Raw genomic sequence first — 18,485 nt, forward strand, 5'->3', positions numbered from 1 at the left:
TGACAATTTGGGGAAAGTTCTGTGCATGACTCTCCTCTTCTCCTTTAGCTTTCTACTCTCTTTCCACTTTCTCTTACTCTCCTTTCTCCTCTTTCTCTCTGGTTTTATATCTTTTACCCAGGCACAGCAGCGTTTAAGGGATTAAAGCCTTTTTTGAAGCCCTGCTAAAATAACAAAGCAGAGGTATACTTCGAATGAGCTCTCCCTGGGGGAAATATTTGAAACTCTTCCTCCCGGTGCTTCGTGAAAAAAGGCTCTCTATTTCCCCCCACTTTTGCAGCTGTGGGCGAGGGGGATGAGGCCAGGAGAGAGAAGGGGAATCAAAAACACATCATTTAGCCGGGAATGGCCTTCATAGAGCATTTACTCTGGGTTGTAATTATGTGTGGAGCCATCAGGAATAGAGATTACAGAACTGCTGTATATTCCCCCAAAACGTCAGTATCCCGGCCAGCGTTTCTTCTCACTGGAGTCCTCCCACTCCTCTGCCCGGCTTCGTAGCTCCCTCTCCAGAGGTTGTGGTTAAGTTATATAGTTTCCCACTGTCGTCGTCATTCCCCTTCAATGTTACAAACCACACTGAGAGCTCTAACAGACACTTTCACCTCCGTGCACACAGCTCACCGCAGCGGGATCGTTTTCCTCATTTGAACTCTGAGGATGATTGCGGCGCTTAAGTTTCTTGAATTGGATCATCAGAGCAAGTGAAAACAGATTTGTTTAGATCCTTCAATGACAGACTTAAACTTGTTTTCTTTTTTTAATTCACCCTCTCCAGTCTTCACCCTTCCTCATGGAAACATGGCTCAGGAAAAGTTTCCAGTAAAGTGAACGTTTGAGTGGCTAATAGGTTACGGAGAGCCGCAGATTATAAACATTAGGGTGATACTGACATGTGTATAGTTTATAGAGCAGGGCTATCATTTCCCACTGAGCGCTGAGAGAGAGGATCAGCTGTGAGTAACACAGACCACATGCTCACCCTTGAGCTGAAGATAATATTTGGAAATCAATGGCAGAAAGCAAGACGCTCTCCCCGCCGTGTTGACATTTCTTTAATCTGCGATTCTTGGCCTGAATGTTTTGGGGCCAACTTTTTTTTTTTTTCTTTTACTGAGCTGTGTTTTTAATGCACTCTCAAGCACATATGATCCACATTCTCCTGTAAAAGTTGCACCTTAGCACCACAAACAAAAAGCCACAAGTTGGGTTTAGCAAGAACAAAAGAAAAAGTCTTTTATCTCACAAGAGGAAGAGAGTAAAAAGCCTGCACTGACTTTGTCTCCTTTGTATGTAAGGATCAAAAGGATATCTCGCTGACATGTCACCCACTTGCACTCTCAAAAAAAGTCGACATTAATCATTTGATGTGAAGCAGCGGGACTAGCAGACAAAGAGGAGCTTGGAAGTCTGAAAATCATTTTTTGTGACACGTTGTGACGAGTGCTTTAAAGCATCTGGTCAAAGACTCAGACAGCAAACAGAATCAAATAAAAGGCTTGTTTTCCCACAGGCTTTAAATCTGAACTAAAGAACATCAAAAGCACAAAACAGCCTCGCTACAAAAAAGGGAAGCTAAAATGGAAGAAAAACACTGATTTCAAGAGAAATGATGTAATGCTAGTGAAATTATCTGTCCGTGCAGTAAGATGATTTTTACTTGACAAGAAATCTGAAATCTTGAAATAATTTGGTTCAGTCTAGAAGTAAGTCGGCTCTGATAAGCGTTCTAATGTCTGAAATAAGGGGAAATGCTGTTTACATCAAAATGCTTCAGACCAGACTTGCTACAACAGAGTAAGTGAAAGACACTAAATATTAGCAAATAGTTCTTAATTGATTTTGCATCGTTTATTTTAGCACGCTGGTAAACTGAAGGCCAAGAAACAGGAAAAAAGTCAATAATTTAGTGGAAAATGACTTGATGCCAGTGGAGTTTTATTGTGAAAGAGCGTGGTATGTGGCTTCTCTTTCTCTCATGTAGCTTGTTTTACCAGTAAATTACTGAATTTTAAGATTTCCTGACAAAATATACCATAACCAAAGATAGAAAGTAGAAAATGACTTTCAAAACAAGATGATTCATCTCTCTTATTTCCCAATCCAATCCAAACAACACATGTGGTGTTTTTTTTTTTTTTCTTCAATCTATCAATTAATCTTGTTTTTATGAATCAGAATAATCATTTGTCGGCGTGTTCTGCTCTGTCCAATTCATATGGATATAAATGAACTCCAAACAGCTAAAACAGACTTCTAACCTACATGACCCGAGGCACCAATCACTGCTGCGTTCAGCTGACAAAGCAAACTCAGTCAACTTCAGCTTGCCCGTGCGTATCTGAGCCAGAACTCCTCTCAAGAGTGCTATTTACTCTTATTAGAGTCACTGCAGCCCAGAAGAGTCTCATCAAGTCGACACTTTGGAGCTTAAGCGTTTTTAGTGCTGTTGGATCAGCCAGACCACATAAGACCACAGAGCTCTCTCCCATAACGCTGAAGATGAGCAGCCCCCATTTTAAGCTCTCAAACAGCTGCTTGAGACAGCTGTTTATGACACTTTGTCATGCAGTAATATAACTCTGAAGGTATTTATCATGAAAGTGTATGAGATATTTTTTTTTGATTTTTGAACTTTTTGCTTTACCTCCTACGTCCGACCTCCGTACGTTACTATGATAAGATGTAGATGCAAGGTAAGGGATACGATTTAGAATAGAAAGAAATTACGAGCCCTACTCACTGATCAGTGCAACTATAAAAACTCACAGGAACAGAAACACTCTCAGTAATCAAACGTCTAGTAAACAAACCTCTAAAGCTGAATAATAGGTAAAAAGAAAACGGGAGAAGTCTAGAATAAAGCTAGTAATCTTAGAATGAGAAAATAAATAATAAACACAATGCAATATGTATTTTAATGTATATTATTACACCAGAATTGTTGCAGTATTTGAATATACGTATTGCACAAAGATCACTGTGATGCACAGCAAAATAATTTTTTATATTTATATAATATTTTATTTTTTGATTTTGTTTCATTGATTACATCAGTGTCATCATCAGCAGCAGTTTTTTGGTAAAAAGCTAAAAGAAATGACTTTATACTAAAAAACAGCAGACAGGCAAAGCTAGTAACTAGCTGGTGAACACAATGAAGCATTTAGCAATTACCCATATACATGAGATTAAATAAAGGTTATACTGTATATATAATATAAATGCAGAGTGAATATTCATCAGATGGACACAAACAAGACCCCAAATAAATGCTTATCTTATTTCATGTCTACTTCATTAGCAACAAAACAGCTTCATAAGGTGATAATACTGTATGTCAGTTTTGTGTTTACAGTTTGTTTTCGCTGCCACCAAGTGACCAAAAACTCAGTTTAAACACAGGATTATGAACTGTATAAGTTATTCTTCCCGTCATTAAAGGGTTTGGTTTCGGGCTTCAGAGATTAAAGTGTCTTTAATCACCAAGGACAATAAAACCTGCAAGGATTTTCTCTGGCATCGGTACTGAAGCTCTGAGGTCACCTGTGTACAAACAGTCCATAAGTTCCCTACTTCCTTTGATTGAGACTATTATTTCACTTGCTGTTGGAGTTTATGGTTATTACATTTTTTTATGTGGAGGTGGAGGGAGGCGTCTGCAGTCTGTTATGGTTTTGTTAACTACAGCAGCTGCTTTCTTTTCTAAATGGCTGAATGTTTGAGTGTTTGCCAGCTGAATTCCCCCAGAGTCCCCGCTTGCAGAGATCATAAAAGAGCTCGTCTTTATAGATATGGAGAGGGGCCGCCTCAGGCGACTGCATGGAGAACAGAGGAGAGGAGCAGGGGGCTTTCTACCATTTAGGAATTTCCATGTTTCGTCCTTTAATGGAGGAGCTGGCAGTTTGTGATTTAATGTTTTCTTATTGAGGTTTGTCGGAGGAAAGGTGATTTTCCACCAATATTATGACAGGAACAAAGACAATAGAAGCAGCTTCAAAGTTTTTAAACTAAAACTGATGGAACGGTGACTCTTACAAATATAAGGCTTTTTGTTTGTTGTGGTTTTATCACTGTCATTGTATGTACATTGTATGTACTGTAGATGTTTTAAGTTGTATTCTCACATTTAGCTGCGATCATAGAAACAGGTTTTAAGAGCAGAAACATTTATGCTGGCCCTCTGCTACACTGCTGCCCCACCTCACACTGTTTCTGACAATCTTATAACATTTTTCATTTTGTCAAAACTAATACATAGTGCATGGGGATAATTGAATGCACTTCTTGTGTCATTTCTTTATTAAGAAGTAACAATTCTTCTAACTTTTCTGTTTGTTCTGTCACATCCAGTCTGGTGAAGAAGAACCTGTTGATGGCTAGATTTTTTTTAAGCTGCGCCGTCTTCTCACTCAGGTGAAGATGATAACTTTCATTTTTAAAATTCCCTCTACAGGCATGGCAGCTGAGATTCAGCCACCTGATTGGCTATGGGGCGAAGTACTACTCCTACCTCATGTCCCGAGCCGTGGCCTCCATGGTGTGGAGACAGTGCTTCGCTCAGGATCCTCTGAACAGGTGAGACGGCTGCTCAAATGCACAAATGTGACTTCTGTTAAATGAAAAGGCGAATATCCTCAACTTTTACATAAGAAAAACTTGAAGCTGAGCATTTGGTTATGCACCGGCTCAGTTTTTAATTGAAATGCTCAGTGCCAAACTAAAAGGAAATGACTGCAGAGTTGAAGATCTGTGGCAGCTTCCAATAAATCACTTTCACAGAGGTCTAATGCAAACGGGAAGGAGCACAATGGAGTTTAATGCATCACAACTCTGTATATGCGTTTAAAATGTGTCCCTTTTTGAAGCCCTTTACTTTGAAAAGGCTGTCCACAGTGTTTCTGCATTGGCACTGACGTCCCCAAACTCCATTACACCAATTTGAAAGCACAGGTGTTGAAGAAAATGGCAGATAAATTTACATCCATGTTGCTGCTTTGTCAAATATTCAAACCTTCTTTACCATGTTTCAGTAACAGAGTACTGCAGCTAAAATGAATAAGGAAAATGCACTTTCTTGTGCACAGGATAAGTTTATGTGGACTTTTTAGTAGATGCATGGTCAATTTAAAAGTCGTGCATATAAACTATAATGATAAAGGGCTACTATAGCCCATTAGCATTTTGGGAATATTTATTACTTTCAGGGGGAAAACACATAATGCAACAGCTAAGCAATGGTAATACAGGAAAGCCATTTCCTGCTTATGGTGGAGAAATGCAAGTTATAGATCCTCCTCTTTAATGAGTGCCCTCCACAGCTAATAAATGCATCTTAATGTGGAGTGACACTCAGTGGTACTGGACCAGTGAGGTGGGACAGTTCCCTCTCAAAGCAAAGACAGAAATATCCTCCCAAAAAGGATTCTGGTTGTTTTTTACCACATGATGCAAGTGAGGAACTTAATCTGTATTGTAGCTTCCACCGAGGTATAAGATATGTTTTGATGACTCCCTGTCCTGAATCTCTGTTTAGTCCCTTGTATCCTTTGCGCTCATGGTGAGATTATTACCTGTTTTACGTTTGGAGCGCTGACACAGATAGCTCCTGACAGGCCGCCTTCCCTGGATACTGTTTAAGTCTCTGATGCCTGACATTGAACATGACATTAATATGAAACTCGCGCCGCATTGGCAGGTGTCTGCTGTGACTCACAGACACCCACCAGCATCCACATTACCAGACTCCCCCTTATCACAAGTGTTTGCCCCTGGACAAAGCACAAAGGCTTTGTTTTGAAAAACGAAGCCTCTACCATATCTCCATCTAGTCGCGCCCTGCAGGCTTCTCTCCATTCTTTCCTCTTCTTTTTCTTTACTGTCTCTCCGTCTTCATGTGTTCCCTCTCCCTCTGAGATTGTTTTAGTTCCACCTGCAGTTGTCAGATCTCTGTTTCCTGTCACCTGTCTGTTGTGAACAGGCAGCTTTTCGAGACTTGGCCCTGGGCTCCGAGTGGCAGCAGGAGCAGTGGATGGGGTTGACAGGGTATGAGGAGCTGACAGGAGAGAATACAGGTGTCTGTAACCTTATCTCTCTCTCTCTCTTCTGTGTCCGTCTTTCTCTTTGTCAGGGACATGGGGGAGCGTTACCGTCGGGAGATGCTGGCCCATGGAGGAGCCAAGGAGCCCATGCTGATGGTGGAAGGTAACTTACCATGTACCGCGTTTTTTCCCGCCCAATGCTGAAAGAATCAAATTTAGCAAAAAAAGTCAGTGAAGCACTTTATTTTATCACCAGTTCATCTTCAAACTGTTTGACGCTTTAAAGCCTCAGGTCCTCCTTCACTCTTTCTGGGCTCTGTAAGGACCCTCTGACCCCACAGCCTTCAGGCAGCAGTTGTATACCTCGTACAGGACACCTGCTCTCGGCAGATTTGGTTGTTTTGTAACATAGTTTAACAGCTTTAGGATTTCACCAGAGTTCATCTCTCTTCAGTCCAGGAATGAAAGTGTCAGTCCATTAGTTTCCAGTATCAGCGTCAGTAAAAGAGGTTGTGTAATTACTGTAATGTAATGCTGCTGAATTTGTTTTGACACGCTGGACAGCCTGGAGGGTGAACTGCTTTCAAATTTGTTTTTCTGTCTCGCGCGAGGCCGAAAAGTAAATACAGATGACTAGTTACAATTTGTGTTGGTGGGAAAATGTCCACACATAAAAAGTGAGATAATTTCAGTGACTTAATCAGTCAGCTTCTGTTGAATTGATTTATTTGACAAAGTTTCTTATTCCTGATCAAATTGTTAAAAGTATCTAGAATATTACAGTGGAAGAACAAATAATGAATTATATAATTGATGAGTAAATAATGAAAACAGTAATACGTTTTATATTACGAGTAGAGACTCTGAACCCAGTTTCTGCCTTTTCATAGTGATGAACTAGAAAGTAACATAACTAAAAATGGGGGAATATTTAAAATTATCACAAATTCTTTTACTAAAGAGATTTCATATTATTAACTACAGATGTTTAAAACATTAAAAAAATGGACTAACATTATAAACAGAATGTGGAAAAAACAATGTCGACATTGAACATAGCATCCTGACCAGCTAACCCCGGGTCTTCCTGTCTCATAATACCACTTATGAGACTTGAGACCTTGTCTGACAGTACAGCATCCCATAGTTTTAGCTGGCAGATGTGTGCAAGTTTCGAATTTTTACCACGCTTCACTAAGACGAGCTTATTTGCTTCATTAACTCATCGTAAAACACACTTCATTAAGACTCAACTTAAACAAAATAGAACCCACCACAACAGTCTTAATTTGTCTTTCCACAATCACCTCTAGAGTCAAAATATATCCTAGATTCACCGAGTAAGATATGAAAATATAACACGTCTACACTGAGCTAACTAGCTAACAGCAGTTAGTAGCTTACTGACCATAGGATGTAAATAAACATTGGGCATGCCTAAGAAACTGATGGGATTTTCCACTACACACCCGTGAAACCAGAAAATAAGATACAGTATTGTTGGGTTGATAATCCTCAATGAACAGCAATAATTTGGAGCAACTTTGATCTACAGTACTGAGTAAGACTGAAAAGTCTCTTGATGTCCATGACAATCCTTTGACCTCACTGTAAGTATTGTGTTGTATCAACTGATTTCCTGGAAATGTAACACTACCTTGCAGGTTTGTCATCAGACAGAAGCAGCTGTGAGTCCATTAGTCAGGTTTAGTTTTTCAGGCGTTCACAGCTGCTGTTGTGGTTTGGCCCGCTCTGTGCTTCTGCTCCCACAATACCAGTTTAACACACCTTCCACAGTTCTTATCTTTGTTTACAAGAGCTTTGTGAACCCAGAGACGCAGCCAGTCCTTCTGTGGTAGTCTGCTGCAGTAGAAATTGTCGAGTCAGCTCCCTCTGGCAGCCGTACACTTTTCATGCCAGTCCAACCCTTTTTTGAGGTCAGTAATATGATCTGCTTTACTAAATGACATTATGCTACTTTTTTTTGAGCACAGACGAAATGCAGAAGGCAGGAAAGACAGACATGGATGATTATAGGTTTGAGTCCTAAGACTGCTGACTCTGCAGGGCTTAAAACCCACTGTGCCTTCAACCACCTCAGATCTGCTACGTATAATTAGTCATGCCACTGGCTTTAGAGATGCTAATGTGGGTCCATTGATCTCAACTGTTGACTCGATTAAGATGAGATTTTTACATTCATGGTCCTCAGAGGATGAATCCTACAGATTTTGGTGATTCCCCTGAATTTTCCTCTAGCATCACCATCAGGTCAAAGTGTCTCTTCTTCCAATTGTTTGGTTTATGACTAGATTAAGGGTCAGAGTAGAGACAGAGACAGAGGCAGGATGCTGCATCAGGGCCAAAGTAGCACAGTCATTTATTTTATCGGCAATCTGACACAAAAAAAAAAGAGCACAGATTCTAATGATTGGAAATGCTTCATATCGGATTTGATACTCAGTCGGGCGGATAGTAGGTCTAACCCCTGGACTAGATACCTGCAAAAACTGACATTCCCCTCAGCCTCAGCTGTACTTTGTGTTTAGTGCTAAATGGCACAAGTTAGCATGCTAACTCACTTAACTAAGATGGTGATCATGGCAAACAGTAAACCTGCTAGACATCAGCCTGTTAGCATTGTAATTGTGAGTAGGTTAACATGCTGATTTTAGCATTTTGCCCAAAGCACCACTGTACTATTGTAAACCTGCATAGGACTGCTACCATGGCTGTGGACTTCAAGTCTTGTTTGACTGTATTGTTTTTGTTTTTTGGGGTTTTTTCTTTAAGTTTGAACCATCAAACTTTGGTTAATCAGGTTGTGCCATTGAAGCAGAAGCTGTAGTTTATCTTTATTTGGGCTTGACAGGCTAAATAAAAAAACTTCCTCTTGTTGCCCTCTTCTTTTCATCCTCCCATCACTTCCTTCTCTCCTCGTGGAGTAGTCACTGTGGCATGTCTGGACAGGACAACAGCAGAGAGGGTGAGAGGAGGGAGACGGAGAGAGGGAGCAGCAGTATCAGGTGACACTTGGGAGTGTACTGTAAATCCCTCCCTCAGGGTCACCTCCTCCCTCCTGCATCGGATTGTCCTTCTGACAGCTCCGACCGGGGCTGCGCCCAGCCTCTGAAATTACAGCCACCAACAGATCAGATCCTTGTTATTAAATCTACTGACCAATTAACTGTTGTTGAACTGACAGCATTTGCTTTTATGGCTCCCTTTGAAGTGAATGCTACTCTAATTATAGGCCAAGGCCCTGTGTGCAGGATAGTTATCAGGGTCATATTGATCCCTCTGGCTGTCTTTCCCAGCCATAAGTCATTGTTCAAGCCTCAAGCCTGTAAAAATGTCTGCTTTGGGAATAAAACTTAGCCAAAACAATATAATTTTAGAACAGAAAATGCAGATCAAATAAATTCTGGGCAGTGTCCCATGAAAGAGTTTTCAGTCGAGCTTCACTCTGTGTAGCTGCAGTTATGATAGTCATCTTAAACCTGTTTCTTTCGTGTCTTTTATCATAATACAATTTATTCCACGTCTGGAGAAACTAACATTTGAAAAGAGACTCTTCCACCCACCTCGCCATTTTGATGGCTACAAATGTCCTCGTAATTTATCTTCGTATCATGAAAGCCTTAGTAAGAGTTATAAAACTACATCAGTGCATGTGCTAAAACATTTAACTTTTCGCCACTATTCGCTTTGGGGTTGAGAGGTTCACAGCAACCATCTTGAATTCCTATCGAGGGAATGGAAAAGGATTTTGAAGCGAATAAGAAGGCCCTTTTATGTCTATTAGCAGTATTTATGCCAGAAGAGACCAGAAGACTGGAGGAAGGACACAGAATCCAGATCCAACCCATTACACATAATCTTTTCAAACAAAGACCCTTGTAAATGAAGGTGTGTAACATTTCCCTGCTGTCCCCTTTGGCGAGGTGGTGGAGGGGGCACAAGGGCACGCAGGCAACCGGAGCAGGCCCAGCAAGGCTAATCAGAGGCCAGTCTTTATCAGCGTGGCTCCCTGCCCGCTACTGGATGTTTCCCAGGAAAAGACGGTGTTGAAATGTAAACCCGGGCATTAAATCCAGGGCAGCAGCACCAGCACTGAGCGAGGGAGTCAGAGAAAAAGTGAGAGTAGAAAGGGAAAGAGGGAGTGAAAGGTGATCGACTGACTGAACTGAACCTCGGCTCCTGCCACAGAGAGGGCTTTCATGGCCCAGACTGTTCCCATAGCCTCGACCGCCGAGCACAGAAAATGGATCTACTTGGGCTCGGTAGCGGAGTCCCAGGACCCTGTTAGTGCTTTGTCCAGAAGGCAGCGTGGCTGAATAGTTCTTATGACTGCTCACATAGTCCATAATAAACCCCAAGAGCACGGTGGTCTGTACAGTCCCACAGCACTTTTGTGACAGTGATGTATAGTTCTGTCTGAACATGAGGAGACATTTGGGTTGAACTTCACAGATAAGCTGTAAAGCTGCAAAATCCATAATTCACAGCCTATCGAAGAAAACCATCTTTCTAGTGCTCCACACAGCGCGGGTACAGAGGGAAGTGTCTTTGCTTTGATTTACTGAGAGCAGTTTGTCTTTTGATGACCATGGGGCTGTGAAGACAAAGTAATAAAAGTCCTGAAACATTTGAAGGAATACTTACCATCACTGAAGACATACTGGTAGAGGGCAGCTTGTTTTAGAAATCCAAACAAATAGATGAGTTTAAATATATAACATAATATAATATAACTTTAGGTGTATCTCTGTGCCTGACAAATGTCTTTAGTTTTCACGAGGAAATGTATCAACACTGTCAGTCTACAGGCCAGCTAGCACCTCTGTGAGCCTGTACTTTAGCATATGCAGCACTTTGAGATAAATGCTAACATCGACATGCTAACATGCTCACACTTACAATGATGTTTAGCGGTTCTAATGTTTGCCATGTTTAGTTAGTTTATCTGATTAGCATGCTAACATTTGCTAATTAGCGATAAACACAAAGTTGAACTAAGGCTAATGGGAAGGTTAGCTTTGTAGGTATTTAGTCATGAACCAAAGTATTAGACAGATTCATTAGTTGTCAAAATATTGAAGTTAAAGTTATAATATTGAACATTTCTGCATTAATATGTCCAAGAAGCACTACACCATTGTTCTGTATTTTGTTATGTTGTACTTTCATTATCCCAAATATTTCCAACAGTGTTCAAATCCCGAGAAAATTAAGTCAGGGTAAACATGCTTTTCATTTAGTTGCCTGTTGCTATAATTCAAAAGGGAAACATCAGATGATGCGTCAGAGAGTGAGGAAGGAAGTCAGCAAACAAGACAAAACATAACACAAATAAAACTTTCAAACATTTACCTCATCCATCAACATTTCATCAACATCTGATGAGTCACATCAGATAGATTTTCACTGGCAATTGTGGTTGTTTAACAAAGAAGACAACAAACTCCCATGATCCCACGCTGCTCCACAACGCCATCAGACTACTTCTTTTGTTTTCATTGTTTCGATTTAGACTCCTCGCGGCAGAAATTACATATTGCATACTGCTTACAGACTAGTCAGTAGGATTCATCCATTGGGGACCATGGATGTCATACAACGAGGTACGGTGTGCAGCATTTACGTTTTGGAATGAATCTCTCAAGTTGCATAAAACTGATTTCTGCGTTTTAGACCTGCAGCCCGGGACTTTTACACTAACGTCTGTTACGTTCGAGTCGTTGTGAAGTGAGTTCACACAAAGCTGATTAAACCTATCACCGCCTAGCGGATCTCTCTGTATTTCGCAGTATACCAAAGCATATAAAGCTGGAGGAGGAGACAAAAAGTTCCTCACTTTTGTTTCAATGCAGATTAATTTTATGCGCGAGTTTATCCTCAACAACAGCAAGTTTTTCTTCTTCTTTTTTCCTTTTGTGAAGGAACTTACTCAACAAAGAGCCTCCCAGTGCAGTGTTTGTCATCACCCTTGTCTTGCTTGCTTTCTGGGCCCGTCTTAAGTGCTGTTTGTAGAAAAAGCTTCCTGAACTTCAAAGGTGTAATTACAGAGGCAGTGAGCCGAAGGTTTGCCTCCAGGTTCGACAGAGGTAACAGCGTTTCACACCTTGACATGTTTCGAATGGTTATGAGCAGCAGCTGAACAGCTTCTGAAGAAGCCAGAAATGTGCGATCATAAACTCTGACATATGTGTACGAATTTTGTTTCATACACACACTGGGAATATGAGGCTACAGAGGCAGTGAGGTCGAGGCTCAAGTTACCGCACGCTGCAGTTTGTTCTTATTTTAAATGTACAAATGCGTTCGGCTGCTCCCTCCGAGTTGCATGTGGGTGTAATTGGCCTATAAAAGCAACCAATTAAATCATGAAGAAACAGAACGCAGCCGAACCCATGAGACCGGGATTAATGGCTCTTATAAAGGGACCAGTTTTAGCAAAAAGACACTTTTCAGTGATGCTGATAAGTGCTCTAACAGCAGAATACAGGTAAAAATTAAAGTGCTTGCTCCGCTTATTTTCAGGGACACATGTAATGTATTGTTTTTTGAAGAAAAACTACTAATCCAGAGGATGGCTAATGTGACTAACGATCCAAATCATGGGAGTCCTCTTTTATTTAACTGTTCTTAGAAGAATGTCGGCCATCAGACAGTCTGTTCTTCATTTCTTTATCTGTGACAGAAAAGCTCTTTCTAGGCAGTTACTCGGATGTTTGATAAACTCAGCCAGAAGTACTTTAGCTGCAGGCTTGGCAGCAATTTTGAAACATTTCTACCTAATCCTTGTCCCCAGAGTTGTCATTAGCGAGGCTCAGAGCTGTTAGCTGGCCACGTAGGTCTTTATTCGACTGATACCCATCGCCCACCACCCTTTAACTAAATAAATGATTCTGTGGAGGCTGTGTATGTTCTCCTGTGAGAGATACAGCTCTGTTTACTTGAAAGACTTTTTTGTAACTTTGAGTGCAGTTGGAGAAAAATATTATAATATTTATGATAATATAAAAAGTTGCGGCTTACCTTAAAGATCATAGGGTGGACACAACAGATTGTACTATTTACTAGGATTTACTAGGACACACCCTAAAAAAACACCCTGATTTATCATCTATTTTTCTGTAAATGGGAACATAATTTACAAAATGAACTTCATGCTGTATTAAAGATGACTTAGACTAGTGATTGAGACCAGAAATTCAACAGGAAACTGTTTACTGAAGTAAGAAATCAAGTGAGAAGTAGGGTCATTTTCTCATAAACTTACATACAGTTAGACTTCTTTTTGAAACCAGTGGAGTCCCCCCCCCCTGCTGGACATGAGAAAGAATACAGGTTTAGCCTTATGCATTGATACTTTTCAGACCACTTTTAAGCACACTGTTAATATAAAATGAGTTTCCATGACGAAATTGAAAGAATCGCTCTGATCTGTTTTGAGGAAATAACAGTTTCGGAGTAGAAGTGGAAGCTGAGCTAAAGAAGAGGGTCTGTGATTTGAACTTTCCCACACCAGCTCGGAAAAACTAGGCAGGAATAGAGAACGAGTAGAGCACTTTCCTTCTCCAACAAGTACTCTTGAAGTACCCTTGAGCAAAGGTCTTCAGCTGCCAATAGCTCCAGTGAGGCTGTTCAGTGGCCAAATTGTGTGCAACTGCAAAGCGGGATTTGGCTTAAAAGTTGCATTCTTAATCAGCGGTTTGTCGTTACGAAAGATCATCTGTTATTTTAAAATACTTTGTCCATTATGTGTCTTTTAACACCTGCTGTTTTGCTCAAACTCTGTTGGCCGAGTTGGCTCACACTCCCGGCCCTGAGATGACTGTAATAGGTAGAAGCCTCGTTTCTCAATGGCTGTGTCAGTGCCATTATGAATGGAAATGGAAACTCTTAAATCCGAGATGACTCACATGGCAGAGCCTCTGTCTTAAGGCTTTCCTAACAATGGACACAAAGCACAGCCTATGTTTAATTTGGCTCTGGTTTTACTTGGCGCGTGGCCAAAAGTCAGTGTATATACCTCTGCCCGCTGTAATGCTGTCAAGCATGCAGAGAGGCTCGTACAGGACCTGTGCTGCGGAGGTGCGTTTGTTGTAAAGTGTCCGGAACTACTTTCCACCAGAGCAGTTCATGGAGGTCAGTGTGTGGGGAGAAACACGTTGTAATTTTTCAAAGCGGTGAGCACCACAAATAAAGTTTGTGTTCGGGGGGAGGAAGCCATCTCTAAACTGAACATATAAAGCTAAAGCTATTTCCCTGCATGGATACTGCTTGGGGTAAGTAAGAATTTTGGTGAGCTGACCCTTTAAACTGGGGTCTGTTTTGTTTGACTCGGCTCCACCTCCTTGTGTGCATCTATAAAAGCAGCTCCTCAGATCAGATACTCCTCCACAGTGTTGTTATGACTTTGAGGTTATCTGTGCATTCTTCTCAAACTCTCTCAGGGATGCGGGTTGAGAAAAAACTCACTCCTCACCGCTCATTGTTGTTCCTCACTTCATCTACTGGGTCTCCGTGTGAGACCCAGGTGCTGACACCCCGAGCTGTTGGTGATGAGAAGCCGGTGAGGGCGCTATTGTTTACCTGACTAACTTCTTTCATGATCACACCTTCCTTTCTATCTCCATCTCTCTCTTTCTCTCCCCTCCTCCTCCTCCTCCTCCTCTCTCTGCCTCTCTCATCACTCTTGTCATGTTGACGTTGCTTGTTTAACACACTAACCTGCGGCAGGCGAGCCTGCAGACATCAGATCCCCCTGTGGATACACAGTCAGGAAATTACATCTATTAGAGAAAGTGCTGGTGACGCTGCAGACAGCGTGTGGAGACTTCAGGCTGGTAGCTGAGCCCACAGCTCTGTCTGCCCACATACTGTAATAAGAAGCCAAGTAAACAATGTGTCAGAACATGTGTGTACCTGCACGCTTGTTTCTTACACTGGTGTAGTGACTGGGGAGGTGACGACCCTTCAGTCCTCGATGCTCCCCTTTGAGTTTCAATGATTCCTGTTGTGTTACTGACCCTGACCTCTGACCTCTGACTGAAAAGAGGATATTCATGCTAGGATCAGTAAAATATCTCATCAACATGTAACTGTTCCCCAATCATGACTGATCGTACATTTTAATTCCCGAAGAATTCAGCTCACAAAGCCCTTTTAGATTAAAGCTGTGCCGACAAATGATTTTACGCTAGCAATGTGTCAAATGACTCAATCACTCATAATGACGAACCCGCAGAGGATTATCATCTGACTCAGCAGTTCTCCTCAGCTCTTTGTAGACCTTTATCGTCTTTCATCTTGTTTTGGTTTTATCATTTCGTGTTGCGGATGAAACCCATAATTACCGCTCACGAATGGAGAACACGCTGGCTGAATAACATTAAATTAAGACTTAATACAATTAAATTCAAGAACTAAACAATTAAATGGATATGAATGAACAGACTGACAGGTCATTGGCAGGTATATTTAGCTGAACATGTCCTCTTTCACCTCTCAACCATGACGTTATCTTGGAATGAAACTCAAATTTCAATACTTTGGCACTTTTCTATTACAGCTCTTACAAAGCCAGCTGTCTGGAGATGGATTTAAGTGCAACTTGATAAGCCGGCCTCAATATCCTCTCTGTTAATGCTTTCTGAGCATTTTGGTCTCCACTTTAAAGCGGCCGTCAACCGCCATAAACGCCAAACGGTGGCCACAGCAGCAACATCCTTCAGCTCCTTAATTAGGGCTATCATTTATGGTTGGAAATCATTGCTTTCATGTGGGTGCCTTGTTCCCGGGGATCCAGGGGCCTTGCGGTCGTGGTGCATCGGAGACCCCCTGTGTGTTGGTATCATCTTGTAGCCGAGGGGCAGGGTGAGACCGGTGGGTAAGAGGAGATGATAATCCCTTCACTGCTCTCATGCAAGGCGATTCACTGCAGGCCAGGCCAAACCTGCGCTCGATGTCTACCTGCTGAGCCAGTTTCAGGATGGCAGCAACATAGACTCCCCTGTGTGTGCGTGTGTGTGTGTGTGTGTGTGTGTGTGTGTGTGTGTGTGTTTGTGTTTGACTGTCCATATCTCGCTGTGTGTCCATGCGTTCAGGATCGCTGTGTGAAACTCTTTGCGTCTCCATTCATGCGTGCCTGTGCAGACATGCTTGTGTTTGTGAGTGTGTGTGCGTTGGAGGTGACCCATTCAGGAAAGAGGGGGAGGGGGAGAGCGCCTATTTACATTGGCAGCTACACAAGGGGAAATGAACTGACTTCAAAGCGGGCGTGCAGCTGAATTGTAAAGCGAGCACGGGAGTCCTCCACGCATGAGCTGGCAGACAGGCTCTCAAAACACAGACAGACATTCCCAGGACTCGCTCGCCGGTTGCACAGTCATATTTGCTCTACGGCACTAGTCACAGTCTGGTGTAACGAGAGTGAGTGTGAGCTCTGTATCACCCCTGTAAAGCACTTTAAATGTACAGTGTAGCTTTTGTTAAAGGCAGAAATAGAAGATGTTGAGAACTTCATTGCTGCCTTTTACTACATGCAGTCTGTTGGATCTGAGGCCTGCTAAATGTATCCACAGGGCTCATTTCTCTGAGTTTCTGTGCCTGTTTAGACTTCAGTATAGAGAGAAGGTGTGAGGGTGCAGGTCATCATCACTTTCTTATATGACTGGACATAAAAAATTAAGTTTTGTGGTCCTTAAGCTTTCAATTTAAAGGTGTACTTTGTAACTTTTTTTAGGCCTATAAACAGAGCTATTGATACAAGGACTAGCAGTTTGCGAGAGCTTACATGAGTTTAAGATGTACTTTACAGCTATATGTTTACATTTGTATGTAAAAACACCGGAGCAAAAACAGGCTTGTATTTTGATTTATGATGGGGTGAGAACAAAAAGAGCACATTGTCGATCTAAAAGTCCCAAAGTTCAAGAATATAGGACTACAAAAACAAAATTGATACTAAAACAAAGTTACATATTACACCTTTTAAAATACAGGAATTTGAAAGCAACATTGCTGTGACTGCACATGTAACTACAAGATGCAAATGTTAAAAAATCAAACCATCCTTTCAATACACGAGTGCAGTGATGATGACATTGCAGAGAAACTGGTATTCGAGCAGCAGCAGCCGGTATTAATGGACTTAATTGGATTTCAGCTTAATTTGGGATATTAATGACGTTTGCGTCAAAGGATTTCTTAAAATTTACCTCAGAGTTTTCTGTTACTGCGCTGACTTCAGCTCAAGTGTTGCATAAAGAGCTGAACTATTCCGGTCAGTGAGTTGACATGAAGTGATGGAAAACAGAAAACCAGTTCATCCCAGTTCCCCCCTGCCAGAGCCTTTTCCAGATGTGCATTGGACACACACCCTAAAACCTGCTGCTCTGTGTGTTTTGTGTGACAGGGATGCTGCAGAGGCAACCCACCACCGAGGACTTTGTGGACGCGCTGGTGTCGGAGCTCAACCCGAACTTCGAGACCTTCATCATGGACTCTGAAAGCTGAAAGGTGCCTCATGGCGCCATGGAAACGGACTCAAACCTTTACGAGGCAATGAGAGCACTGATGATGCACTGATGGCCAAGCGCAGGGCGTCTTTACTCTGCCTGTAAATGTACATTTTATATATTGCAGGTCTCTCTTAAAGTCACATTGACTTATTTGACATATTCAGCTAATTATATTGACAGCAGTGTAAGGTAATATATGTATTAAAGACTTGCTACCAAACCCTGAAAGCTCCTGGTTATGTGTAAACATTGATTGTTGTCACAGACACTTCCCCAATGCTCTGGACTCATGTGTTCACTATTCATGTTATTTCAACAGGACATGTACTGTTTGTTTAATATCATAAAACCACTTTTATGAGTTTGTACAGAAGATGTTTCACCTTTTCTCAGCATTGAACTTTGTTATAATTAACAGAAAAATCGACCATATAATGTAACATATCCCTTTGAATTTCACTCAGTAAATATTTTTGCAGTTTTAATCATTTAATTTGCCTTTATTTTCTTTAATTAATCCCACAGCTTGTATTCCCACCGTTGAGTCTCAATTTTCAGCTCAGCTACGAGCAGAACTTTGTTTTTTCCTGATCAAATCAGCGTGAGGAAGAATACTTAATCTGCTCTTCCTGTCATGTGGTCATTGTTTAGGCTTTAAATTAATACCGCTCCATCTGTTTTGTCTGTCAGGAGCTTTGAGGGGGGAGAAGGAGGAGGAGGTGGAGTGTTGGGTGCAGAGAGAGAAATTCACCACTTTCTCTTATGGCATTTTCAGAAATTTCAGAAATTGCGTTGTGGTGAACATCTAAGCTGGTGTAGCATAGTGTGAAAATACAAGTTCAGTAAATATAAAGCTGGTCAAACATGACTTTAAAGCGGAGCCTCTTGTAGTTTGGCTTCTAAAGGAGTTGTT

The 18,485-nt window shown here is 41.5% G+C and overlaps 1 protein-coding gene across 1 annotated transcript in view; it reads left to right on the plus strand.

Moving 5' to 3' along the window:
- Positions 1–18,057, plus strand: part of LOC311256669 (mitochondrial intermediate peptidase-like) — a 28,112-nt gene extending 10,055 nt beyond the window's left edge. The window contains exons 17-19 of the mRNA XM_084351916.1: positions 4,457–4,578; positions 6,131–6,204; positions 17,467–18,057. Coding sequence (XP_084208042.1) covers positions 4,457–4,578; positions 6,131–6,204; positions 17,467–17,567 — 297 coding nt within the window. The 3' untranslated portion in view covers positions 17,568–18,057. The remainder of the gene's footprint in view (positions 1–4,456; positions 4,579–6,130; positions 6,205–17,466) is intronic.
- Positions 18,058–18,485: the final 428 nt, after the last annotated feature.

This window comes from Pagrus pagrus, assembly GCF_965226575.1.
Source record: "Pagrus pagrus genome assembly, chromosome: 4".
Taxonomy (NCBI): domain Eukaryota; kingdom Metazoa; phylum Chordata; class Actinopteri; order Spariformes; family Sparidae; genus Pagrus; species Pagrus pagrus.